The 27,667-nt window shown below is 39.2% G+C and overlaps 1 protein-coding gene across 4 annotated transcripts in view; it reads left to right on the top strand.

The window, feature by feature from the left end:
• Positions 1–27,667, top strand: part of Map7d2 (MAP7 domain containing 2) — a 115,724-nt gene that overhangs the window by 66,135 nt on the left and 21,922 nt on the right. For all 4 annotated transcript variants that reach the window (NM_001289778.2, XM_039099843.2, XM_039099844.2 and 1 more), the window contains 5 exons: positions 882–992; positions 7,853–7,983; positions 10,334–10,458; positions 25,584–25,882; positions 26,783–26,909. In NM_001289778.2, the coding sequence (NP_001276707.1) occupies positions 882–992; positions 7,853–7,983; positions 10,334–10,458; positions 25,584–25,882; positions 26,783–26,909 (793 nt within the window). The remainder of the gene's footprint in view (positions 1–881; positions 993–7,852; positions 7,984–10,333; positions 10,459–25,583; positions 25,883–26,782; positions 26,910–27,667) is intronic.

Below are 27,667 nucleotides of genomic sequence, written 5' to 3'. Positions count from 1 at the left end.
TTTTATAAAGTCTCAATTAAAATGTTATATCTTGATTTTTACCTTAATTTAAATTATTTAATATTGCTACTTGGTCAGCAGAATTGTCAGATATGAGGAATCTTCCCATTTGAAAACATGAGTTAAATTTTGAAAGTATTAGGAGTCAGCTTCCTTGATGGCAATGTATGTGTAGTGTGACTTGTGCCTCAGGTTCTAGCGTAGCTTCACGGGGCACTGTCGGTACTTCTTTTTTTTGGTTGTAATGATTTAATTTAGAAGCCAATCGAAAACAATGACTGAAACATAAAAACACCAAATCTAGGATTGGATGTTTAAATTCTTACTGTATACTGTTAAAGATTTGCAGAGGAGGCGTTTTGATGCTTTCTCTTAAAAATAGGAAGAAAATCTACAACTGCTAAAGTTAGTGCTACTTTCAACACAAACTCCTTGCATTACAAATTACATTCTTTTCCCAACCTGAGCCTCAGATAAACTTCAGGAAATATTCTGTTTCAGCACACATAGTTTTAGTCAAGATATTAGGTATTTCTAAGAACTGTTGTCCCTGGGTCTAGGTTACTTTTGTTTTTGTTTGATGTAGATATGTTTAAATGTCTCTGGACACAAGAAAATATTAGATGGGATTAACATGTTTTTAGCTGGGTATTTGAATGAGTTTGAACATTTAAATTAAAGAGAAGAGCACCGTGAAGACATTGCAAACCAGTGGCCACTGCAGCCTGGACATGTCCAGATTCAGCTAATGGAGGCAGTACGCTGGGCTGCAGTGGAATACCACCGAATATATGTGGATGAGAACAGGAAGGACACTTTGAGATAGGACTTCACAGACGACAGTGATAGAAAACCAATGTCTTTAATGCATTTCTCTACAGCATGTGACAAACTTTCAACATCAACCATGAATTTGCCAAAGCAGACGGAACCTCCTATGAGTAAACACCTGTCTTCATCCATCGTGGCAATATCTTATTCCCCAGACCGAGGCAAGTGAATGGGTAGACCTTGTCTCTCCAGTTTGCTTCTTTCTGGTTGAGCATCTTAACATTGCCTTTTCGGAAAATCTCCTTCTATAAATCTTACCACTGTCCTAACCACTATGGTTTGGTTTACAGGACTTTGGTGTTGTTCCATAAAGAAAGGTCATTATTAACTGATAGGAATTGATAGTCTTCTAATTTGCAAGAGCCTATTCCACAAGGCATAGAGGAGTTTTCTTTTTTAAAGCACCTGCTAGGTCAGTGATATAATATAATTGATTAGCTAGAGAATTGATTAGTCAGAGTTATCTGGAGGACTTGATAACAGAAAAAATAGGACTGTAAATTCATTCATGGTATATAGGCCTGCCTATTTTATAAATGAAAACAAAAATACAGAAGTAAGTGGATATTTTTTAAAGGTAAAACATGAACAAACTTTTTTTTTTTTTTTTTATTAACTTGAGTATTTCTTATATACATTTCGAGTGTTATTCCCTTTCCCGGTTTCCGGGCAAACATCCCCCTCCCCCCTCCCCTTCGAACTTTGAACAAACTTTTAATGCAATATTTTGGGAGACAGTATATATAGAGGGACATCCACTACTTTCAGAACCTATGTGTTCTAATGAAGGCTTGGAAGAATCACTGGAGGCCTGAATTTTTGCCTTTTACTATATGTAGGTTAAGAGAGGTCTCTCCTTGTGTAACAAGACTATCGTAAAGCACAGATAAAGGGAAGTCAGGTACTAGAAGACTGTTGAGGTTGTCAGGTCATCACCAAGGGGTGAGCAAAGAAGAGGCTTGTGACTTGGAAGAGACTGCTGGACCTTGCTGGTTTTTACTCACTGGCATTGACTTTATCCTTACATCCCAGAGGCATGATGCATGTAATAGAGTTCCCAGAAGTGTCATCATGCTGCTTACTTCTGATGCCAATTTATGGGTAGCTACTCAAACATGGAAGGAAGGGTTTGAAGAGAAAATACTTAACACTTTGAACTCTATGGCTATTTGTTCAGGGAACATATTCCACATATTCATTAGACCACATGGTTATAGGTTGATCATAAATTCATTTTTTGTATTGATGAACATAAACATAAACATGACACTTCATGATTGACAACTGAATTATCTGCTTGTATGTGTATGCTAAATTGAAATTTTTTAATCTCCATAACTTTTACTAAGTAGCCATCTAAACAATATTCATTGTCATATATTATTAGATCCCTAAACCAAAACATTTTAGTTATTGGATTTTTTCTTTTTTTTTCTTTTTTCTTTTCTTCTTTCTTTCTTTCTTTTTTTTTGAGATTTTGTTGTTAATTTTGCTTTTCTTTTTGAGACAGCACCTCATTCTATGGCCAGGCTGGCCTTGAACTCCTAATATTACTACTTCCACTCCCATGTGCTAGGTGTAAATCATAACATCCAGGGGTCAATGAATTTTGTATCATGAATCCTACCTGATGTCTTCCATTAAAGCCAATAATTGGTTGGCTGTTATTTTTGTTCCATTGGTGTAATTTTGCCCTTACTTAAAGTAAATTAAAAGCATACTAAAACTTTTCAATTTTTTATTGAAAATACATTCTTCTCTCACACAATACAGTTCAACCATAATTACCCCTCCTTCTGTTTCTCTCAGCACCTCTCTACCTCTCCTCTTCCCTAGATCCACTCCCCCTCTGTTTCCTCTTTGGAAAAGAGCAGGACTCTAAGAAAATGAGTGTAAAATTAGTAAATTGGGCATGAACTTTGTTTTTCCAGTGCTATATGTATTTAGTAACTGAGTCCAAAAATATTTTGGAAGTGGGGTTAATTCTCTTCATCTAATACAGGTCACTGTGCTTATTTTTTGTTTGTTTTGCTTTATTTTGATTTTGAGATAGGTTCTTACTGTGTAGTCCAGGCTAGCATCAAACACAGGATTCTCCTACTTCAGTCCTCAGATGCTGTGATTATAGGTATGCACCATTACACACCTATAGCTCACCTGTGTAGCTCAGGTAAATTAGTGTGTTGAATTAATTCTGATGCCACAAGAGAATGAATGAACTCGTTTACAATCTTGAGTGATTTTATTTGTTCGATTTTACTGGGACAGACTCCAAAATCATCCTTTGTTAGAGTTATTTTTATTTCCACGGTTGTTCTGCCACCAGAACGTTAAATGCCATCATTTACTATCTTATTTAAACATTATTCTCTTTTATTTTAATTCTTTTTAAAAACTCAGTTTAATTCCATCCCTCAGCTCATTGCATGCACCTTAGTTCCATAGAAACCTTTCTTGTTTCCAAGACTGCTGACACCTACACAGCCTTCTTTAGCCAGCAACAGAAATACATACATGCTCTCTGAGCAGGCTAAGGTAAAAGAGTCCAAGCTGCAAAATCAAAGAAAATCCCTGAAACACTTTTCATCAGCCTTGGATTCATTCCTGAATTTTTGCATTTTGCTTCTCCTTTGCTGCCTTTATGAAATGCTTTCAATGGCTAATAGCATTTTCTGCCTGACAGTATTTTGCTGTTGCTTTTGTTTTAAAGCTGAATAATATATAGGTGAGTAAATTATTTTATGACTGGTGACATGTGAATCAAGTGGAAAATCAACTTGATAGACTGTGGAGGTTAGTAGAATTTTTTTAGGAAATTTTTTATTTTGGAACTAGCGTATATATCTTTCCCCTTGGAATTCCACAGCTACTACTCATGTTTGCTCATATATAAAGTGAAAGTATTAATTTATTGTAATGAAAGCCACATATTGTGGTGAATGCTTACAATGTTGGCTACTTAGTAAGCCAAAAGTTGGAAGATCATGAGTTTGAGACCAGTCTGTGCAAAATAGCATGACTATGTCTCAAAAATTTAATATTAAATTATGAGGGGCTGGAGAGATGGCTCAGTGGGTAAGAGCACTGACTGTTCTTCCAGAGGTCCTGAGTTCAAATCACAGCAACCATATGGTGGCTCACAACCATCTGTAATGGGATCCAATGTCCTCTTCTGGTGTGTCTGAAGACAGCTACAGTGTACTCACACACATAAAATAAATAAATCTTTTCTAAAAATTATGAGGATTAAAGGAGATCATAGTATAAATAAGGTAACATAGTAGTTGGCACAGTATAAAAGCTAAACAAATGTCTAGAGCCTTGCTACTCAAAACGTGATCCATGGACCAGTGATGGAAACTTTGTAGAAAGACCAGCTCTGAGGCCCTCCCTAACCTGCATATTAAAGTCTGACAAACACTGGACCAGACTATCAGTTGCCTTCCTTTATTGAATAAGATTAGAACATGATGTCAAGATTTAAGAGGGTAAGCATTTTATTCATTTGCAGATGAACAGCAGAGTGTGTATATAAGGCCACATTCCAAGATACAGTGTATTCATTGACAATTACATCAAGTTACATACATAGGATCTGGGGTTTTTTTTGTTTTCTCTTTTTTGTGTTTTGTTTTGTTTTGTTTTGTTTTGTTTTGTTTTGTTTTGTTTGGCTGAGGAGGACAAAATCTCATGTTGTCCAGACTGGTTTCTACTTCACTAATGTAGCTGAAGCTGGCTTTGAACTCCTGATCTTTCTACCTCTATCTCCCAAGTATTGAGATTGCTAGTATGTGTCACTCTGTCTGGCTATAAAACCTCTTAAGTGGTTATGATGTGATTTAGCACTTCTACTCCTAGATATAGAGCTAGAAAAATTAAAAGCACTTCAAAGGTAAATGTGCTTAGCAGCAGCATTATTCACAGTCACCACAAGTGGAAACAGCTCAAATGGACAAACAAAATGAAGCATATCTATAATGTATTGTTCAGCTTAATTAGGAAAGTCATGCTGGTTGCTGGTAGATGATACCTAACAGATGAAGTTTGAAACTATTCCAAGTAAAAAAGGGAAGTTACAAACATCACGAATTATACGATTTTGCTTATATAAAATGTCTGAAATAGGTAAATACTAGAAACAGAAGGTAGATTAATGTTTAACATGGAGGGAAGGGAAAGAAGGCTAGTGACTGCTTCACGGATAAAAGGTTTCATTTGAGAGCCTTAAAATTATTCATAACTTGGTTATGATTATGAATATACTAAAATCAATGAGCTGGACATTTAAAGGGGGAGATTAAATAATATGCTGATTTTACCTCAACAATAACCCTAAATTCATAGCCAGTAGGAAGTATCCTCATTCTTAGAAGGAGAAATGTTTCATGGATTCCTCAGATTTGCTCAGAAAGTTCAGTATACAGATATACTCACCTCTTTTATTCATTATGATGAGAGACTATACAACAATATCCACCAAGGGGGAAAAATGAATGACAAAGTCTAGGAAAGACAAGGCACAAGCTTCCAGTCTCTCTAGTAATTACCCAGGATGTGTTTACTGAAATGAGTTAAGACAAGGGGTGTTTATTAGATATTTGAACACTTTCTGAACACATCTGAACACTTTCTTCTGAATAGTGTATACTCTTAACCCATGGCCATGTCTTTTTTTTTTCTTTTCGTTTTTTCGGAGCTGGGGACCGAACCCAGGGCCTTGCACTTGCTAGGCAAGCGCTGTACCACTGAGCTAAATCCCCAACCCCCCATGGCCATGTCTTAAACCAGTGGGACACCACACAACAAGATAAGGCTAAGGCCAGCCTGTGGCATTGATCTTAAATGTAACCTTTAGGTAACGTGAGCTTAAAAGTAGAATTGAATACCACTAATCTTAAAAGTCTGTCTTAAGCAGCCATGTTACTTCCTTGTTCCTTCTGAATCTTTTTTCACCTGACCCAGCCCAGCTCTGACCAGTAAGTTGAAGCTTTCTTGACCACCTTCAATTCAGGTCTGAGGCAATGATATAATGTTAAAGACATGTACAAATATCATTCTTGAGGGTTCATGGCTTCCTATGGAAAATGAGAAGGTGAGGACTTCAGGGCACTTGGAGCAGGGGATTTCTTTGATCAAGAGACTCACTCCCCCATATGAACTCCTACTGTAGTTTTCCAGCACTGTAGTTGTCCCAGGGTGCTTAGAACAGTGGTAGTAATTCATTTCGGTCTGTGATTCCAGAAAGACTGCCTGAGGCTATCATTCCCAAAGTCCCCTTCTGTTGGTGACACTGGCCTATCTACCTGGTGAATGTGGATAGTATATCAGTGTGCTGTAATGGCAGTATACCAAAAAATGGCCATCACAGTTAGCTCAGTAACACTGTTATGTACAGTCGAGACCTAGAAATCTGTGTGTACCATAGCTTGCAAAGGCATTGTGGGAAGTTTTCTGTAGAAGAGAACTTCTTAGAGTAATTCTGAAAAATAAAGATTACAAATTTCTTTGTGACACTGCCCCCCATGCCACTATAAGCAGACTTTTGTTTTTCTTGTATTCTATTCAGCATCCAAAACTTGATTTCTCAATTATTCACTACACTTGCAGAAGCCTCTTTTTAAACAGAGTATCTTTAGGGGTGCAAGCGGAAGAGGAGAAGAAAATATAGAAAAATGTAAATCATATCAATCAGAAAGATATATCATGTTGAGAGATTATTCAGAATCAAATTCTAAATTTTCAAAGAACGTATCTTAGATACATGTACTAGGAAAAGGTAAAGTAAGTAGAGTCAGGCCATAGCCCATTGTTATAAACCACAGCTGCTTTTAAAAATCACACAGAAGGCAGTAATGGTGCACTTTGACAGCCTTTTGCAAAGAATATCCATAGGCTCTGCATCAGAATTACAGCATTGAAGAGCAGCATTGGAGACCTGTCCTACGGACATTTGTACGTAATCCAGGTGTTTCAGCAGTATTCAGGATGTTTCACAGGCTAGGGAGAAAGAGGGATGTATTTGCAACAGTCTCTGTTTGAATTTTAAAATTCCAGTGTATATCTCTTCTGGAAATCTCTTCTTTTTAGGTCTTTTCAGTCTCAATTTTTAAACGAAAATTATAGTGTTAAAAAACAAAACAAAACATTAGTTTGAAACTTGTTCTAGTTTCAGGACTTAGTTCCAACCCACCCACTGATGACAAAAACAAGAAAAGGTTGGTTTCCCCCCCACATTTCCACGGAAGGAGAAAACTAAAACCACTCCCTGACTGATTTTTTTTAACCTCAGTTTAGGTACAGTAGCCAAAAGTAGCCAAGGAATCCCGTGGAGACAACACTCTTGGAGTTGGAGTAGTTATCTTCAAATTCTGTAGACAACTTTTCACCTCTCACAACAGAATATCTTGGCTGTTTCATACCGTGACTAACAACACTTTGGTTCACTCCTTCCCCATTTCCCCAAACATTGATTTTTATTTATTTTTATGAGTCATTGTAGCAATCCCCACCTCTGAAGTCAATTTTTCTAGGGCCCCCAAAAACACCAGGGTTTGGTGATTCACCAGTAGAACTCAGAGGACTCATAGCTCCTGGCTATGATTCATTATAGTAACGAGATACCCAACCAAGTTAGCAAAGGGAAGAGTGCATGAAAAATACAGAGGAAAGTGGGTCTACATTTCCAAGGATCTCCTAGAAGAGTCATGCAGGATATGCTTCATATGACAACATAGTGTTGCCAACTGAGAAAGCACCCTAAAGATTTAGTGCCTGGGGTTTTTAACAGGAACTAGTCATGTAGGCATTCTCTATCAAGCAAATATCCGAACTTCACATACTTAGATCTAATCTATATACAGTAGGAAAATCATAATATTTTTAGGTGTGGATTACACCTTACATTTTTAAAGGAGTAAGTTCTTTTCAACTCATGATTCTCCTACCTTTTCCATTTGGGCTTCCCTTATTTCCTGGTTATTGTACTGTAACTCTCTAGTATTCCATGCCTGTCCTTGTGTAGCTCTCAGGAGCCCTCTCAAATCGTCATACAAGTCCTCTCCAACCCGGACCACTGAGAAAAAGAAGAATACACTTTTATCTGGTGTGGGAGATGCTGGGAAGGGAGCCATGACTGGAGGAGAGCCTTCACAGGTAAGTTTAAATGTTCTCCCTCACTCTCTACTTTGCCTGACAGTGTGATTGTTTCTACCATCGACCTGGGGTCTCTCTTTTGTCCATCTCTCTCCAAGGGCTGTTCAAAAGATGCATTTGCTTTAAGTTTTTACCAAACTTTGGAAAATTACCAAGTGCTTTTGTATTTCCCTAAACCTTAATGCCTTGTAGCAGATTCTTAATGAGATTGTTGTGATAACACAGCCTTGCTTCCAGGGGACAAGAGTCAAAAGGAGTGTTGCAGGGAACATTGCGCTTCCTCCGGCTATTTGGTTTTAGGACTTTTGCCTCTTATACAACCAAAACTGAGGTTCTAGGTTAAACTTCATTCACAATAGCCTATGAATGTTTTTATGTCATATGGACAGTTAGTGACATGACTCTTAAGCAGGTACCTCAATTTTATGTATTTATTAAGAAATTGTATACACCATATTATTTGTGTTATCATTTGCTACACAGTAAAGTGCCCTAAACCTTGGAAGATTAAGTTAAAAAATATGTCTTCATTCCTAAGTTCCTTGGGTTTGAATTGAAGGTAGCAATTAAAAGCTTGGTAGTTTTGGTACAGGATTTCTAGAGAATTTTGTCAGAATGCTGGCCAGGGCTATGTCATCTGAAGGCCTGACTGGGCCTCTTGTGAGAATTTCATTCCAGGGCTACTGAAGAAGGGACCGCCTCAGTTCCTCATTCCACAAGCTTCCACAAACCTACTTGTGAGAACAAAATGGCTGACTTCTCTCAGAGCAAACAATCCAAGGGACAGGTTATATGTACAAAGCTATAATGCTTTTAATCCCCAACTTCTGAGTTAAGCCTCATGCAGGTCATTAAAAGCAAGTCACCCAGATCCGTTATTCAATACAAAGGGAGCTGAGCGACACCTCAGTTGACGGAATCAGTGCATGTAATCAATTGTGTTGATTATGTATCAATTACTAATACATAAAATTTATGTTAAAACTATTACAATACTATCGAACCTTTTAGCCTTATTCATTATTTATTATTTTTATTATTTGTAGTCTTGGAGAGAAAATCCAGGAACTTACATGTTACATGAGTAGCCTACCACTATCTTCCATCCTTAGCACTGTTAAATACTTTGTAAAAACAAAAAATTTATTTTTATCAAATTCATGTTTGCCCCTAGATAGTTAAAATAGGAACTGGTATTTCTGATTCTTAGATTTTTCTGTAAGGTAGGCTATTTGTGGAAGAAAGTTGCCATTTCTGGTGACCAAATGAGGCCTTGTTACAGAAAAGTGTAGTAAAGAAAGAGGGTGAGGCTATTTCTGCAGGCCAGTCAGGGATGCCCATTCCTTTCTGCCAAGAGAGGTAAGGGGGAAGTAGAAAGATGTGTCTGTTGCACTCTACATTATACCATGTAAGCCTCAGAGTTTACGACTCAGCATAATTTTTTTAAAGATTTATTTATTTATTTTATGTGAGTACACTGTTGCTGTCTTCAGACACACCAGAAGGGGGCATCAGATCTTATTACAGGTGGTTGTGAGCCACCGTGTGGTTGCTGGGATTGAACTCAGGAGCTCTGGAAGAGCAGTCAGTGCTCTTAACCACTGAGCCATCTCTCCAGCCCCATGTTTTAATTTTTAAAATTATAATTGCATCATTTCCATCTTGTCTTTCCTCCCTCCAAGCCTTCCCATATACTTCTCACTCTCGTTCAAAATCATGATTTCTTTTTTACAATAATTATTGTTTTTATTGTTTTATTATTGTTTTTTTACAATAATTATTGTGTGTGTATATACATATGAATATACATCATATATATTCATACATATGAATATATACTAGTAATTCTTAAATACATAACCAAGTATGGGAAGCCCTCTTTTGAGTTGTTACTCAGGGTTGTCCAAAAGACACCCAAAACATAGGCTACTGCTCTTTGCCTTAGTTGCCCTCAGAGGTGTCAGGTTAGTCCCTATTGCTGAAAATACCATGCACTTTAGACACAGGACCCAAAGACTGGCTGAGCTACAAGTGTATGTTTTTGTATTCTTTCCAGTTCCTATATGTTTAGGGCCAGTATGTGGTTATGCTGTTTGTTACCTCTTGGTAAGATAACAAAATGAAGGGCAGAGGATCTCCATGTTGAAGCACAAATTGTTGTTCCAACTTGATGACCTAAATATAATGATTTCATGCTATCATAAATCTCATTCATATTACATGGAGCATTAGGCCTTTGTATTGATTCCTCTGTAAGAAAACTGTGTCACTCTGACCTGGGGTAGTTTTTCAAATTATAGAAGAAGTACCAGTCGTGAGCTGTGGCTATCATATTCTTTGTCTCTTGCAGATGGAGAAAGTGAAGAAGGGACGAGGGGCAACTTCTGTTTCTTCTGGGGGTCTTGGGTCCCCACTGAGAAGATGCGAGCCTCCTGAAAACATTTCCAAGAGGTCATCTTCTCCTGTGAAATCCAAGTAAGCAATATTTCCCTTGTCAGAACTCTGATGGTTAACAGTCAAACTTAGTTTGGTTCTGTCCAACATTGTGGCTTCTGCTCTCACAAAAGCATGACCAACAAAATGGGTGAGCAAGACAAATACCTACCTTTGAGGTATGTGCTACATGCTTATGTATCTTCTGGATAAATGAAGGACCATTTATAAGTTCATTGCTTGGTAACATATATACGATTCATATTTACCAAAATTATATGTTCATCATTTTCTCTTTAAATTCTTCAATTCTATTTTTCTCTTCTTTATTCCCTCTGGAATAATCCTTTTTCTTTTGGTGAACCATGTCTAGCTCTAGATTGAAGTGATTTCTTTGTGTGTGGGCATCTGCTCACTGTCTCTCATTATTGGAGCTTAACAATTTGCAGACTATCTCCAAAACAAAGTTCTCATGGCCTTGAACTGATCTTTCTGCCTCTGCTTCTACAGTGCTGAGATAATAGTTATATGTTCCCACACAACACAACATTTTCAAATAAAACACTTCATTTTTATTATAGATAGATAAACAAGAACAGTATAAGTAAAAAAACAATTATGATCATTGTCCTGTACTCAACAAGGACAATATAAATAAAAAACAGATTTATAATCATTGTCCCAAGTTACTAAAAAATTGTACCAACAGTAATTGACAACAGTGATTCAGTTGAAGGGTCAATAAGATGACTTGCTAAAGGTGCTTACCATAAAAGTCTGGCTACCTGAGTTTGATCCTTGGAACTCATCTAAAAGTGGAAGGAGTTGTCCCCTAACCACTACACATGTCCCATTGCACACAACACTCTTCATGTACATACACATAGTAATAATAAATAAGTGATTTAGTAACAACTTAATCCAGGAGTGCAGAGGTATAGTGGTACTCAGAAGTTTTTCTATGCAGAGTTATATAAGATCATCTTCATGCAAGTATATAATGTCCTTTGAGCAGCATATATCCCTCAATGTAACATTTGAGTGGAGACCTACCTATATGAAGTGAGGGTCAGGCCTCAGTTGAAGCCTTGTTCATCTGAAGCTTGTTCTTATTGTGTCAGCATTTTATGTTCAATTGGTGGGCTTCTTCAAAACTACTTTGAGGTTGGAGATTGTCTTTTATTATTTTTCTTGTTTTTTAAAGATTTATTTATTTATTTCATATATGTGAGTACAATGTCACTGTCTTCAAACACAGCATTAGAGGGCATCAGATCCCATTACCATTGGTTACTGGGAATTGAACTCAGGATCACTGGAAGAGCAGTCAGTGTTCTTTTTTTTTTTTCTCCAAACGTACTTTTAATGGATTATCACATTATATCCTTTCTAAAGGCACTTTTAAAACTCAATAAATGACTGCTTACCACAGAGCACAATACAATCCCTTATAAGTTAAGCTGTTCTCGTGAATCACTTGTAATTACTGGGCATTCTCAAGCCCAGGGGATGTATAACTATATTATTGTATCTCCGTGATTTTTATGAAGTCAAGACAAGGAAACAAATCACTGTAACTGAATTAATCTCCTCACCAGAACTCATAATAATCAGAGAAAAACCTTGCCATAAACAAAAATATCCATTGTTAGTAAATCATCAGGTCTGTTCCTAACTGTTCCCTGAATTATTTGATCCCAAAAGACAAAGAGAGAAAGGAGCTGAGAGGAAGAGGGAGAGAGGGGAAGAGAAAAGGTGGCAGAGGAGAAGAAACTGGAGAGGGGGGAAGGACAGAGACAGGAAAGGGAGGAGAGGAGGAATCTATTTTCCAGGGCTGATGTAGTGTCCGGAAGCAACAGTGTCTTCTCTTCCGGGTGCGGGGGTCTTTGGTATGAACGCAAGGCACTGAGGCGTATGATCCTGCAGACTTCAAGGGAAAGCATGTCTTTGTGCCTTTTCAAATCCCAGTCTACCAGCTCACAGCCCTTTCTCCATCATTAAGAGGCCTCCTTACTTCACTCTCATTGGCATCCGTGCTCTTCTCACCTCTGACCGCTTCAACTTACAAGAACCCCGTGATTACCCTAGACCTCACCACAAAGTCCAGGATCATTGACCTATTTTTTTTTTCCGGAGCTGGGGACCGAACCCAGGGCCTTGCGCTTCCTAGGTAAGCGCTCTACCACTGAGCTAAATCCCCAGCCCCCAATTGACCTATTTTTTTTTTGAGAAGCCAACTTGCTAACCTCTTCACAGCCCCTGTGGCCATGTTAAGTAGCAGTGGGGTCGATGGGTTCACTGGTAAACATAGACTTCTGTTTTTAGCAAGTTGGAAAGGAAAAGGGCCTTCAAACTGAATGAAAGGGGTATTTCAGTTGGAACCGCAGAACCACTTGGCTAACCAATAACCTTCAAGCCTCACTGGAGGGGCTCCTAGATCCACCCTCTTCAGAACACATGAGGAACTTGTCATCCGATGTTTCTCACCCAAAGATATGTGTCAGGGTAATAAGACCATCTCTGAGTTCTCAGCTGTGTCAGCACTCCTGGAAGACCAGCTCTCCCCCAGCAGGATCTGGCAAGGTGGAGATTTCAATTCTGTTGCAGACTTTAGAGTCTCTTGTGTCCCAGGCTCCATGGATTTGTAGCTCATTCAGGCTGTCCATCTGGGGAGCAAACAGCATGTACTCCTTGATGAGAAACTCCGGCCAACCGACCAGCTAGACGAGATAAAATTGACCTAGATCACCTGGATTCAAATCGTCCTTCTTGTCTGTCTCTATCTTCCTCTCCGCAGTCAGTGTTCTTAACTGCTGAGCCATCTCTCCAGCCCATCTTTCTTTTTCTTATAAAGAAATACATTTAATTGGGCTGGCTTACAATTTCAGAGTTTTAGTCCATTATCATCATAGCAGGAAACATGGAAGAGGCATGGTACTTGAGAGTTATACATCTTGATCTGAGGGCATAGAATGACCAAAGAATACCTTAAAGCCTATCTGACACATTTCCTCCAACAAGGCCACACCCACTCCAATTAGACCACACCTCCTAATAATACCATCCCTATGTGTCAGTCATTCAAACACATAAGTCTATGGGGCCCATACCTACCTGTTCAAAGCACCACAGACATCAACATGGCCCCCTGGTCATAGTCCAGACCAGGGATAACCACCTGCTCTTTGGTGATATCAGACCTGCTGCTGCAGGGCCTTGCACCCTGATATGGCCCTTGGTGGCAGCACAGGCTAGGACCATACCTTGGCCTTAGGGTGACATTGTTGGTTACTCTCATGATGCCGTTCCTCACTATCTTGGAGTCTTCAGTTCTGCCTGTCATTATTGTGCACACATCCTTTTTTAACATCCTAATTGCTACCCAGGATTCCAGTCCCCTCTGAAATCAGAGTTCGTCCCTCATCCACCCTGGCCCATCAAGTCTTTGCCGGGTTAGGTGCATCCTCTCCCACTGAGGCCAGACAACAATGCAGCCTTGTTAGGGAATGGATTCCCCAGACAGGCAACAGCTTTAGGGACAGTCTTCATTCCAGTTGTTGGGGGACCTGCATGGAGTCTGAGCTGTACATCTGCTACATATGAGTGCAGAGGCCTAGGTACAGCCTGAGTATGTTATTTAGTTGGTGGCTAAGTTTCTGAGAACACCCAAAGTCCTAGGTTAGTTTGCTCTGTTGGTCTTCCTGTGGGGTTCCTGTCCCCACTAGGGCCTTTAATTCTTCCCTACTCCTCTACAAGAGTCCCCAACCTCCATCCAATGTTTAGATGTGGATATCTGAATCTGTTTCAGTCAGCTGCTGGGTGGAACCTCTCAGAGAACAGCCATGGTAGGCTTCTGTCTGCAATCATAACCAGAGTATCATTAATAGTGTCAAGGACTGGTGCTTACCCAAGGGATGAGTCTCAAGTTGGGCTAGTTATTGATTGGCCATTCCCTCAGTCTCTGTTCCAACCCCCATCCCTGAATCTCTTTTAGAGATTTATTTAGATTTATTTAGAATACATTTTGGGTTGAAAGTTTTTTGGGTGGGTTGGTGTCCCCATCCCTCCCCTGAGAGTTCTGCCTGACTACAGGAGGTGGCCTCTTCAGAATACTTGGGGCATTGTCTTTATTTATTATTGTATGACAGATGCTCGGTATGTGTCTCTCTTAGTTCATTAGGACTACTTGGAACTAGGAATGTTTCACATTTTATAGTTGCTCAGGCTTGGGGATGCTTGCACAGACTTTATTGGTTAGGCATCCTTGATCTGACAGATTGAAGTCTGAAAATTTCTAAGCAGTAGCATGATACTTAAAAAGATTTGGAGTATGGAGCATTTCAGATTTCAAAACTTCCTATTAAGAATGACTAACCTAAAAATAAGCAAGGGAAAAAGGGAGAAAAAAGAATGCTTAAATTTGGTCTAAAGAGAAACAAGAGTTTCTGGTTTTAAAATGTTCAGAAAAGCCAGACTATAATCGTAGCATTTAAGAGGCTGAGGTAGAGGGATCATATAAATTTATAGGCTAGCCTAAGCCAGCATAGGCTACATATTGAAACCTCTCTTTCCCAAGTAAATAAAAATAAAATACCCAGAAAAATAGGTTCCTACTAGTTGAAAATTAGTGAATGAAACACCCGGGCATGGTCCAGTCTAGAGAATCATGAGGGCTTATATGCAGTGAACATAAATTAATTAAAACTAAATCAAAACTATACAGTAAAGAAACGTTGGTCACAACTGCCTGTAACCACATGTAGATCTCAGGAATGTCATAGTGAATGGGAAAGCAAGTTACAGAAGAATGTTGATAATAGATTCCATGTACTTTTAGTTCCCAGATTACTACCTAAACAACATTCTTCAAAATTAAATGTTGTGAAATGAATTTTTATGACATACTGGACTCTTTGAATGAGGCAAGATGGGGATCAGACAAGGAAGTAACACATGGGAATTTTCTTTTCTTTTAGATAATTGAACAAATAAAACATGGGTTCACTTCTTTTTACTGGGAGCTTTGTTAAAGTTATAGTTGGCGGTGTAAAGGCCTGTTACAAATTAATTGTAGGATTTATCTTATTTCTCCATTGACTTCATCAGTACATTTTCTGACAATATTGGACCAAGTTGTCATTGAGTAGAGCATTGTTCAACTTCCATGTATATGTGGACTTTCTGTCATTATTGTTGTTATTGAAGACCAGTCTTAGTGCATGGTGATCTGATAGGATGCATGGGAGAGCATTTCTATCTTCCTGTATCTGTTAAGGCCTATTTTGTGACTGATTATATGGTCAGTTTTGGAGAAAGTACCATGAGGTGCTGAGAAGAAGGTATATCCTTTTGTTTTAGGATGAAATGTTCTATAAATATCTGTTAAGTCCATTTGGCTCATGACTTCTCTTTGTCTGTCTACGTCTCTGTTTAGTTTCTGTTTCCATGATCTGTCATTTGATGAGAGTGAGGTGTTGAAATCTCCTATTAGTATTGTGTGAGGTGCATTGTGTAAATTGAATTTTAATAAGGTTTCTTTTATGAATGTGGGTGCCCTTGCATTTGGAGCATAGATATTTAGGATTGAGAGTTCATCTTGGTGGATTTTTCCTTTGATGAATATGAAGTGTCCTTCCTTATCTTTTTTTGGTGACTTTTGGTTGAAAGTAGATTTTATTCGATATTAGAATGACTACTCCACCTTGTTTCTTTGGACCATTTGCTTGGAAAGTTGTTATCCAGCCTTTCACTCTGAGGTAGTGTCTGTCTTTGTTTCTGAGTTGTGTTTCCTGTAGGCAGCAAAATGCTGGGTCCTCTTTCTGTATACAGTCTGTCAGTCTATGTCTTTTTATTGGGGAATTGAGTCCATTGATGTTAAGAGCTATTAAGAAATAGTAATTACTACTTCCTTTTATTTTCACTGTTAAAGGCAGAGTTATGTTTGTGTGTCTCTCTTCTTTTAGTTTTGTTGCAAGGAGAGTACTTTCTTGCTTTTTCTAGGGTGTAGTTTCCCTCCTTGTATTGGAATTTTCCATGTATTATCCTTCGTAGGGCTGGATTTGTAGAAAGATATTGTGTAAATTTGGTTTTATCATGAAATACCTTGGTTTCTCCATCTGTGTTAATTGAGAGTTTTGCTGGATATAGTAGCCTGGGCTGGCATTTGTGTTCTCTTAGGTCTTCATGACATCTGCCCAGGATCTTCTGGCTTTCATAGTCTCTGGTGAGAAGTCTGGTGTAACTCTGATAGATCTGCCTTTATATGTTACTTGACCTTTTTCCCTTACTGCTTTTAATATTCTTTCTTTATTTTGTGCATTTGGTGTTTTGACTATTATGTGACGGGAGGAGTTTCTTTTCTGGTCCAATCTATTTCGAGTTCTGAAGGCTTCTTGTATGTTTATGGGCATCTCTTTATTTAGGTTAGGGAAGTTTTCTTCTATGATTTTGTTGAAGATACTTACTGGTCCTTTGAGCTGGGAGTCTTCACTCTCTTCTATACCTATTATCCTTAGGTTTGATCTTCTCATTGAGTCCTGGATTTCCTGTATGTTTTGGACCAGTAGCTTTTTCCGCTTTACATTATCTTTGACAGTTGTGTCAATGTTTTCTATGATATCTTCTGTCTCTGAGATTCTCTCTTCGTTCTCTTCTTGTATTCTGTTGGTCTATGACTCTTGATCCCTTCCCTAGGTTTTCTATCTCCAGGGTCTCCCTTTGTGATTTCTTTATTGTTTCTATTTCCAGTTTTAAATCCTGGATGGTTTTGTTCAATTCCTTCACCCATTTGGTTCTGTTTTCTTATAATTCTTTAAGAGATTTTTGTGTTTCTTCTTTAAGGGCTTCTATTTGTATACTTGTATTTTCCTGTATTTCTTTTTTTTTTTTTTTTTGGTTCTTTTTTTTTGGAGCTGGGGACCGAACCCAGGGCCTTGCACTTCCTAGGCAAGCACTCTACCACTGAGCTAAATCCCCAACCCCTTTCCTGTATTTCTTTAAGGGAATTATTTATGTCCTTCTTAAAGTCCTCCATCATCATTTAAATTGTGATTTAAAATCTGAATCTTGCTTTTCTAGTGTGTTTGCATATCCAGTATTTGCTTGTTTGGGAGAGCTGGGCTTGATGATGCCAAGTAGTCTTGGTTTCTGTTGCTTGGGTTCCTGTGCTTGCCTCTCCCCATCTCTGGTATTAGTTTGTCTTGCTGTCTCTGGCAGTGGCCTGACCCTCCTATAGGCCTGTGTGTCAGCACTCCTGTAGACCTGTTTTCTTTCAGCTGGATCTGGGAGCAGAGAGCTCTGCCCTCAGTTGTGTAGGCACTCCTGGTGACTGGCTTTCAGCTCTTGGTGCAGGCAGATACCCTGCCCCTGACTGCTCCTAGGTCCCTGCACCCAGGGGCCACAGATGGCACTAGGCGATTCCCTTTTGGGTTGGGAATGTGGGCAGAGAATAGTCTTCTTCTGAGTTCTCAGGAGTGTCTGCACTTCTGAGGGTCCAGCTTTCTCCCCCACAGGATTTGGGTACAGAGAGCCATGTGACCGGTTCAGTCTGCCACTGACTGCTCCTATATTCCTGTATCCAGAGGCATTATGCAGTTTCCTCTTAGGCCAGGGAAGTAGGAGAGGTGGGCAGAAGTGGGCAGGACTGTCCTGTGGTCTCAGGATTGTCCACACTTCTGGTGTTCAGTTCTCTCCCCACATTGGATTTAGGTGCAGGGAGCTGTTGGATCAGTTCAGATCAGTCAAAAATTTTCGTCATAATGATAGTGCCTTTCTTCTGGATTAAATGGTGGATGTATGGACACTTATTGTTTCATTCTTTACAACTTAACATATTTTTTTAATTTTCTTTTTTCTTTTTTTTCTTTTTTTTTTTTTTTTTTGTTTTTTTCGGAGCTGGGGACTGAACCCACGGCCTTGCGCTTGCTCTCTACCACTGAGCTAAATCCCCAACCCCTACTTTATATTTTCAATATTGAAGAAAGACAAGAAAAAGAAACTTGGTATTAAAAATGGTATCACACATATGCAAACTCCATTTATTATTGACATTTTACAATTTTAAAAATTATTTTATATGCTTGGGTGCTTTGCACACATGTATGTCTGTGCACCAGAATATGTCTGTCTGTTACTCATGAAGCCCAGATTCCTGTGGAACTGGCGTTAAATAAGGTTACATGCCACCATGTAGGTACTAGGAATTGAAATTATACCCTCTCTAAGAACAGCTGGTGCTCTTAACCACTGAGCCATCTCTCCATCTCTGGGTATGTTTATGGGAGAGTTTCTAGACTATGTTATTTGAGGTAGAAAGAGATGCCCTAAATGTGGATGATACCATTCCATGGGTTGGCAAGCTGATCATCAGTGGTCATTGCTGTTTCCTGACTGCAGATACAATGTGACTATCTGCCTAATCCTTTTACCATCATGCCATACTATTAACCAACCAGCAAAACAAACAAAAAGCACAAGTCTTCTTTCCTTAATTTACTTTTGTCAAATATTTTATCACAAGAAGAAAACTAACTAGCACAAAGGGTATTTTGCATATGTCAAAATAAGGATCTCATTGCTTTAAATCATATGCTCATAGAAACCCAGGAAATTTTTAATTGCTTTTGTCTAGGTGTCATTCCCATAGACTTCTTTGGCAGATGCATGGTATGGTTATCCACTCACATAGATAAGTAACCATAGGGCACTAGGGCTCCTTGTATTGGCAGTTCAGCTGCTGTTTTGTCACCATCATTTGTTTCTTATCCGACCTTTTCCCTGTAAAGTATAATTAAAAATATCAAGTGATACCTGGTCCTGCAGGTATATGTATTTACCCATTCCATAATACTATATGTTTAAGTCTTACCAAAGGATCATTTGAATTTGGACCAATTTTTAAGCCTTTCTCTTTAGATCGTTTCAATTTTAAAGAATTATTAGTACTCTTTCATCCACATTTGTTTTATCATTCTCATCCCCTCTATCAGTAGATACATACCATTATCTCCTGGAACTTTTGAAAATAAGTTGCTGACAATGTGTCCCTCAAAAACAAAGGCATTCCTTTATTTACTGTGATGGTTGGTCTTCATTGACAACTTTTTTTTTTTAAAGATTTATTTATTTTATGTGATTACACTGTCGCTGTCTTCAGACACACCAGAAGAGGGCATCGGATCTTCATGACAGATGGTTGTGAGCCACCATGTGGTTGCTGGGAATTGAACTCAGGACCTCTGGAAGAGCAGTCAGTGCTCTTAACCACTGAGCCATCTCTCCAGCCCCCTTCATTGACAACTTTGATTTGGAATCACCTAGTAGACACACCTCTGGGTATGTCTTTGAGGAAGTCTCTAAAGAGGTTTAACTGAGAAGAGACCCACCCTGATTGTGGTACCATTTCATAATCTGGGGTCTCAGACTAAATTTTAAAAAACAGAAAAAAAATTAAAAGGAGTAATACGTGCACCAATATTTAACTTGTTCTGATTCCCAACTGAATGAAATGTGACTCACTGTCCCTCTCCCACTGTTGCTGCCAAACATCATGGTGGTCCCTCAAACCATAACCCCAAATAATGTTTTCTAAGTTACTTTTGTCAGGTATTTTGTTGCAGGAGAACCAAAAGTAACTAATACATATACCCACAGTACATGAAAATTAGAAAAATTAACTTTGATTTATAAACTATATGTAGCTTTGGTCAATTATAGCCCAGGATTGAATCTGCAAAGAATTCCACATTGTATTTGATAATTTAATCACCGTAGTCTTCTTTATCTCATTATTTACTATTTGTTTAGTTTTGTGTATGTTTGATAGGGTTTTTATATTGCCAGGCCAGTCTTGAACTTATTGTGTAATTGAGGATGGCTTTGAATTCCTGATTATCCTGCCTCCACCTCCCAAAATCTAAAATTATAGATATATGGAGTCCCTTACTCTTTGGTCTCTTTTAACCTGTAATGATTTTGTAGTCTTATTTTTTTCATGATCTTAGCATAGAAGCTAGTTCATGTGATGGTTTGCCTTTGACTTAGGTTGTTTTGATGTTTATTGAAGGTTAGATTCAGGTTATGCATTTGGACAGAAACCCTGTGGCAGGGATGTTGAGTCTTTGTTAGCATTTCATATTATGGTGTCAGTTTGTGGGATAAGGTGGTGTATGTAGGTTTTCTTTTTTTCTATATAAAGTAATAAATTTCAGACTGCTGGCTGAATTATACTGACTCAATCACATAACTCTCTCATAGCCAGGGTGTAGACTATATTCACCATTCTTGGCATTAAATAGCAATGGAGAAAATAAAATCAGATTCCAGGATAGGGGGCAGGGACTCCTTTGGAGTTCCACTTTGTTGTCTGTTCACGTTCTGTGGTGTAAAGCTGTCTCCAGAGAGTTATTCTTGCCATTCACTGTACTTATGTAGGTGTTTGTTAACTCTTTTTTTTTTGTTAATCATGCAGATTATATAATTCTGCTCTGTGCATTCCTTTTTAATTCTCTATTACAGTATTTTCAACCCGTAAAAGTTAAAATAGCAAAATAAAACTAAAAACTGAAAAAGCAAGGCAAATAAATATCAGAACTTGGGTGCCAGCCCTGTCCTCACTCTTTGTATCTCTTTGGGAAAAGTCACTTATTATGCTGTCAAGGGTAGTGTTCTTACAAAAACTGTGGTTAGTAGAAATTTCCTGCCTGCATCACTGACAATTAAGTAGGTCTTGAATAAATAGGTATGAAGATACTTCAAAATAAAGCTTGAGAAAAATCACAATGGCTTCTCTCAATTAATTTAAGTTGAATTTGTTTCTTTAGCTAAAACACCTATTCCTGGGAACTAGAAAAATAGTGTTGTCAGGCTTCCCTTGGCTCAAAGTAGTGTGAATCAGTTGCCCGGAAAGCCATAGAACCTGCCAGAATGACTGTGTTTTGTTCAAGATTTCTTCCTCTTCTATGATGTCCAGCAGGGTGCTAAATCCATATAAGCTATACAGAGGCAAGCTTTCCTGGAAACTCTGTACATATGTAAAATTGAGACTTCAAAGACTGTATTCTAGATTTTGCTTGTGTATTGTACATTTCTCTAGCTGTGTGTTTGTGTATGTGTTAGTATATTCTGTTCATTAATGAGAGGTTGGGATAGGGGAGCATAAACAGATTTTTTTTTCTTTTTTTCGGAGCTGGGGACCGAACCCAGGGCCTTGCGCTTCCTAGGCAAGCGCTCTACCACTGAGCTAAATCCCCAACCCCGCATAAACAGAATTTTATCCCAAATAATCTATTCTCACTTAACAGGTAGAAGGGGTTTGTTTGTTTGTTTGTTTGTTTGTTTGTTTTTAATATGTGGTCATGAATAGTTTACTTATAATAGAACCTCACAGTGGTGCAACATGAACTTCCATATGACCATTATGGATCTAACAGACCTGCAGGCTTCTGCCAGATAGAGAGAGAGAATGTGACCTCATTTTGCATTAGTGAGCCCTTTAAAGCAAAAAAGAATGTCATGTTGGCATTCAGGTGATAGCTTTGTGACTGCTAGGCTGTGACCAATTCAGGTTTTATATTAGTTGCTTTTCTTATAACTGTGACAAAATACCTGACAGAAACAATGTGAGGAAGGTTGAGTTCCGCTTAGAGTTTGAAGGTAAAGTCTATCGTGGTAGAAAAAGCATAAGCCCAGGAGCTTGAAGCAGAGAGAGACAAATGTTAGTGCTGTGCTCCTCACTTTCTCTTTGTGGTTCAGCACCTTACCTCATCAGTGATGCCACCCATAATAAGATTGGGGTTTTCCAGAATCAACTAATGTAGGCCCATAGGGGCTCACAGAGATGGAAGTGCCAACCAGGGAGCCTGCATGGGACTGACCTAGGCCCTCTGCACATATATTACAGCTGTGTAGTTTGTCTTCTTGTGGGATGCCTAACGGTGGGAGCAGGACCTGTCTCTGATCTGTTGTGTACCTTTGGGACCCTTTCCTCCTACTGGGTTGTCTTGTCTAGATTTAATAGACAGGAGAGGAGGTGTCTAGACTTATTGTAACTTGATATGCCATGGCTGGGTGATATCCATGGAAGGCCTGCCCTTTTCTGAAGAGAAACAGGAGGAGTAGATGGGATTGGGTGAAGGGGAGGTGGGAGGGAAAAGGTTGGCAAGAGAGGAGGGAGGGGAAACTGTCAGACTGTAAAAATACATACATACATACATACATACATACATACATACATACATACACACACATGTGTGGAAGGAAGGAAGACTGCAGGTCAGGGTGTAAGATAGAAAGGAATAAAGAGAAAGAAAACTGCAGGTCAGGCTGTAATATGGATAGATGGATGGATGGATGAAAAAGTACAAAAAGAATAGATTTTTTTTCAGTTAAAACTTTTTCAAGACACCCTCATAATCACATTCAAAGGTATGTTTCTGTGGTGATTCTAAATCTAATGAAATTGACAGTGAATATTAATCATTTCCAAGTACACAGTCCAGTTGTAGAGATTCTTCTTAGTGAGAGCGGTGTCTTCAGAACCATCATCTCTGCGCTCATTCATGGGTGGAGATAGCAGGCATACTGCAGACCCCTGAGGAACCAGGGCCCATCTCTTTTCACACTACTTAGAGGAACTCAGAGGAAAGGCTCCCTGTAAGTGAAGAGAACTTCCTACAACAAAAGAACTACAAAGGTCAGGTTGTTTGTGTCCAACACCCTCCTTAGACTTACTGATTAGAAAACTCAAACTTTACTTCTTAGGGAGTATAAGTGCAAAGAAAAGCAATAGACAGTTTTCGCCAGTGCTTCTGTTACTGAAAGTGCCACCTTAATGAGTCAAGGTAGACAAGTCTATGGGCAGGGAGAATGTTTCTCTCCATCCACCACAATGTATTATTCTTTACCATCACTTCTCCCATCAGGTCTCATCTATCCTTGCCTTTCCCTTTGTTGGATGGGGGTATCTATGGCACCTGTATAATGTTCTAGAGAGTGAGTAATATGTGCCGATTGTGGCAGAACATTAGACCAAATCACTCTGTTACCCTCACGGGTTATGACAAACACATAGTGCTTTATAGCTGTGAGCAGTGTGGATCTCTACCTCAGAAGGCCATTGTCACCATGAGAAGGCAAATAGAGGCTTTCCAACATGGGGACAACTGAGGATCTACCTATCTAACAGTGTCCTTATAGTACTTAGTGACAGTGCAGGAAAAGGGGTGTGGCCAAGTAAAAGACTTTCTGTTATGTTTGTATACATTCTTTGAAGTAAAACATAAGTTTTGCAACTTCTAGGAAAACATTGCACAGTAGAAAACTAGCAACATGAAAGAACAGTACAGCATGGTTTCCCACTATCGTTTGTCTTAGTTGGGCCATGATAAAACACAACGACCAAAACAACTTTGGTAGGAAAGGATTTATTTTGCTTATTTCATAGTGCATTACTGAGAGAAATCAGGGTAGGGATCTAGAGACAGGAACTGATGCAGAGGACATGGAAGGAAGAATGCTGTTTACTGCTTTGTTTTGCATGGTTTGCTCAGCCTGCTTTCTTATAGAACACAGGACCACAAACACGTGGATGGTGCCATCCACAGCAATCTTGGTCCTCCCACATCAATTATTAAATAAGAAAATGCCTCACAGGCTTGCCTCAGGCCAATCTGGTAGGGGCATTTTCTCAGTTGAGATTCCCTCTTCCTAATTGATTTGAGCTTGTGTCAAGTTGACATAAAACTAGCCAGCACAAGTTTATCATCCTGGTTTTGGTTCATATTATTGTTAGTTTTTGAGACAGCATTATCTTTAAAATGCCTATCTTAGCTAGGGTTTCACTGCTGTGAAGAAACACCATGACCAAGGCAGCTCTTATAAAGGAAAACATTTAATTAGGGCTGTCTTACTGTTAGTCTATTCTTGTCTTGGTGGTAAGTATGGCAGTAAAAACCAAGTTATAAATCTTGATCTGAAGGCAACAGAGGGGAATATTATATGAAACATCAAGATCCAACAAGGTCCAACAAGGTCACACCTCCTAATAGTGTCACTTCCTGTGGACCAAGCATTCAAACACATGAGTCTGTGTGGTTTTTTTTCTCTGATAATAAAGCTTGAAATAAAAAAAATAAAACCAGTTTGTCTATTGCCATATGCTGAAACCAAATCCAACTCTAGTGTTCATCTAAAAAGAAGATAAAGGGAATGCTCAGTAATCTGTCTTAACTTGTTTCACATTATAACAAAATGTTTGAGGGTTGATGTCTCATAAGGAAAAGAGGTTTGTTTTTGGACCACAGTTTTCGAAGGTGTAGAAGTTGAAGAGCATAATACCAGCATTCCCTTGGCTTCTGGTGAGGTACTCATGTTGCTGCTTCATAAGGAAAAACGAAGAAGAAAAGTGGGCATATATGAAAGGTCACGTATTTGTGAGGTGGGGAAAGCTGGTTCACACTCTAACACATCCTTATAGTAAATAATCCAATCCCAGATAGTGTGGCTTGGGGCCAGTAGGGTGATTCATTCATTGTATAAGGGCATTTGCCACCCAGATCTGGAAACCTGAACCAAGAGCCCACATAAAGATGAAAGGAGAGATGTGACCCCACAAAATTTTCCTCTGACCTCACATGTGCATCACAGCATGGACACATGGGGACACGCACACACACACAGAGGTCTTTTGTTGCGTAATCATATCCAAACCATGTTACCAACCTGTCCTAAACATTGTCACAAAACACAGATAAATTTAGGGCAGGGTATTACCAGCTAGATTTCTTAAAATATTTCTCTTGGGCTAGAGAGATGGCTCCTCAGTTAAGAGCACTGTCTGCTCTTCCAGAGATCCTGAGTTCTATTTCCAGCAACCACATGTTGGCTCACAACCATCTGTAATGGAATCTGATGCCCTCCTCTGGTGTGTCTGAAGACAGCTACAATGTACTCATATACATAAAATAAATCAATCTAAACAATTTCTCTTTCTTCCAAGAACATCTTACAGGTACCGTGTATTTCATTTGGATGACTTTGGGGAGTATATTCTAAACCCTACAACTGATTCTATATAAGGATGAAGTTAAATAGTTTCCTGGAGCAAATTTTCTTATGAAAAATTCGGTGATCAAGTTCAGTATCTGTTATGCCTTATTTTGGTTTTCCAGGGTAACTGCAAAAACATATCCACAGTCTCCAAAGACAGTGAAGCCCACATACATAGGGTCTCCTGTGAAGTATTACTTTCCACCCACTCCAAGTGAAGAAACACTCAAGAAGAAGGCAGAAAAAGAGAAGAGTAATAAGGAAAAGGAAGGTGCCACTGGTCGGCAGACCACTGTTCTACCCAGAGAAGAAACCCTGGAGAAGCCCATGGCTGACAAGGATGCCACTGAGAAGTATGTAGCTGATAAGCATGCAACTGAGAAACATTCTGCCACCGGAGGGAAGGCTGAGCACAGTGCAGGTAAACCTTCTCTATTAGTGTTGCTAGTTTGACTTAGCTTTCCCCTCATGGTTCTCTCTTTGTTCTGATCCACATAGCACACTTTCATGATTTTGGGTTTTCCCTAGGACAACCCATCCCCTTGTACTGCTTTCTCGGGCTTGCTCATAAGTTTTGAATCCTTTTTCTTCCTGAGGAAACCTAAACCTCGAGTCTTCTTGTGGCTGTAAGATTTCCTAGGAATGCTAAGATGAGCCGCATACAGCCTATATGTGCACTTCCGCATGACAAAGCACTAGCTTTAGTCCTTAAAGTCTCGGTCTTGCCTGAACCCCCAGTGAACTAGTCTATGGGGGGAGGGCGGCAATGGGGGGAGGGTTGGGAGGGGAACACCCATAAGGAAGGGGAGGGGGGAGGGGGATGTTTGCCCGGAAACCGGGAAAGGGAATAACACTCGAAATGTATATAAGAAATACTCAAGTTAATAAAAAAAAAAAAAGTCTCGGTCTTGCAGTGAGTTCATTAATAAGGTAGAATTGTAGAACTTGCTTGTAGCCCTGTACTCAACTACTTCTTGCCACTACTGAGGAGTGAACACACTAGGGTCAAACTAGCCCATTGCAGCTTCTGTTGCTTAGCACTCTTTTGCAGTGTTTGCCATCACCATGCTGAGTTAAATAGTGGTGTGTGTGGGGTTGGGGATTTAGCTCAGTGGTAGAGCGCTTGCCTAGGAAGCGCAAGGCCCTGGGTTCGGTCCCCAGCTCCGAAAAAAAGAACCAAAAAAAAATAGTGGTGTGTCCATTTCTGTGTGAGTGGACTCACTGTGTTCCTTTCCTCTGATCTATCTATCTATCTATCTATCTATCTATCTATCTATCTATCTATCTATCTATCTATCTACTATTTGTCTGACTGCCTCAGGAAAATCCACAGCAGGCACCACAGATGCAGGGGAGGCTGCAAAGATCCTAGCTGAAAAGAGACGTCAGGCTCGGCTACAGAAGGAACAGGAGGAGCAAGAACGGCTGGAGAAGGAAGAACAAGAGAGGTATACAGGCACTTAGACTTGCGTGATCTGTTGTAAAGGTGGGATTCAAAAAATAGCTTGCTTTTCTTTTTACAATGTTTATGTTGCCAAAACCTGAACAGCAGTATTGGGAATCCATATCTAGATGTATGGACTGCAGGGAAGGGGCTTGGGACACTGCATTGTCTTCTACATCTTATTGATGAAGAGTTGTTCTTTTCTGAGGACCTAGAAACTCACATTTTCAGGGTCTAAATGTTACAGGTACCTTCTTTTCCCTTCTTAGATAGAGAAATGAAGCAACTCTAGTAGAACTATAAGGAGAGTTTGAACTTTTAGGATAGATTGAGTCTTCCTGGAAAGACAGAAGATTCTGGATATAGAGATCATGACTCTGCTTCCCAAATGATCCTAACTTGTGCTCAAATTCAGGAATGAAAGAGAGTCAGTCAATCAGAGTCCCAGAGATAAGGGGCTAGAGAGAAGAGCCAACTCACGGGAATGAGTTATGTGGAAATCCTCACCTAGACTGAAACAGAAGATGTTATTGCTGTGATTCTCTAAATGTTGGAGAGTATCTTATCAGAAGTGTCTGGGGAACATAGTGGAAATGTGCTTGCTCTAGTCTCATTCTACTGGAGCAATTCATCAGTGTTTAAAAGCCACTGTGCTAATAGTACTAGAACACTTTTCTGTGATACTGGTAGTCCTACTTTTTCTGATCTTTGTGTTCCGAAAGGAAATGCATCGTTAATGAACAAGGTCAATTTAATCACTAC

This window comes from Rattus norvegicus, chromosome X (assembly GCF_036323735.1).
Source record: "Rattus norvegicus strain BN/NHsdMcwi chromosome X, GRCr8, whole genome shotgun sequence".
Taxonomy (NCBI): domain Eukaryota; kingdom Metazoa; phylum Chordata; class Mammalia; order Rodentia; family Muridae; genus Rattus; species Rattus norvegicus.
This window is presented reverse-complemented; position numbering and strand designations above follow the sequence as displayed.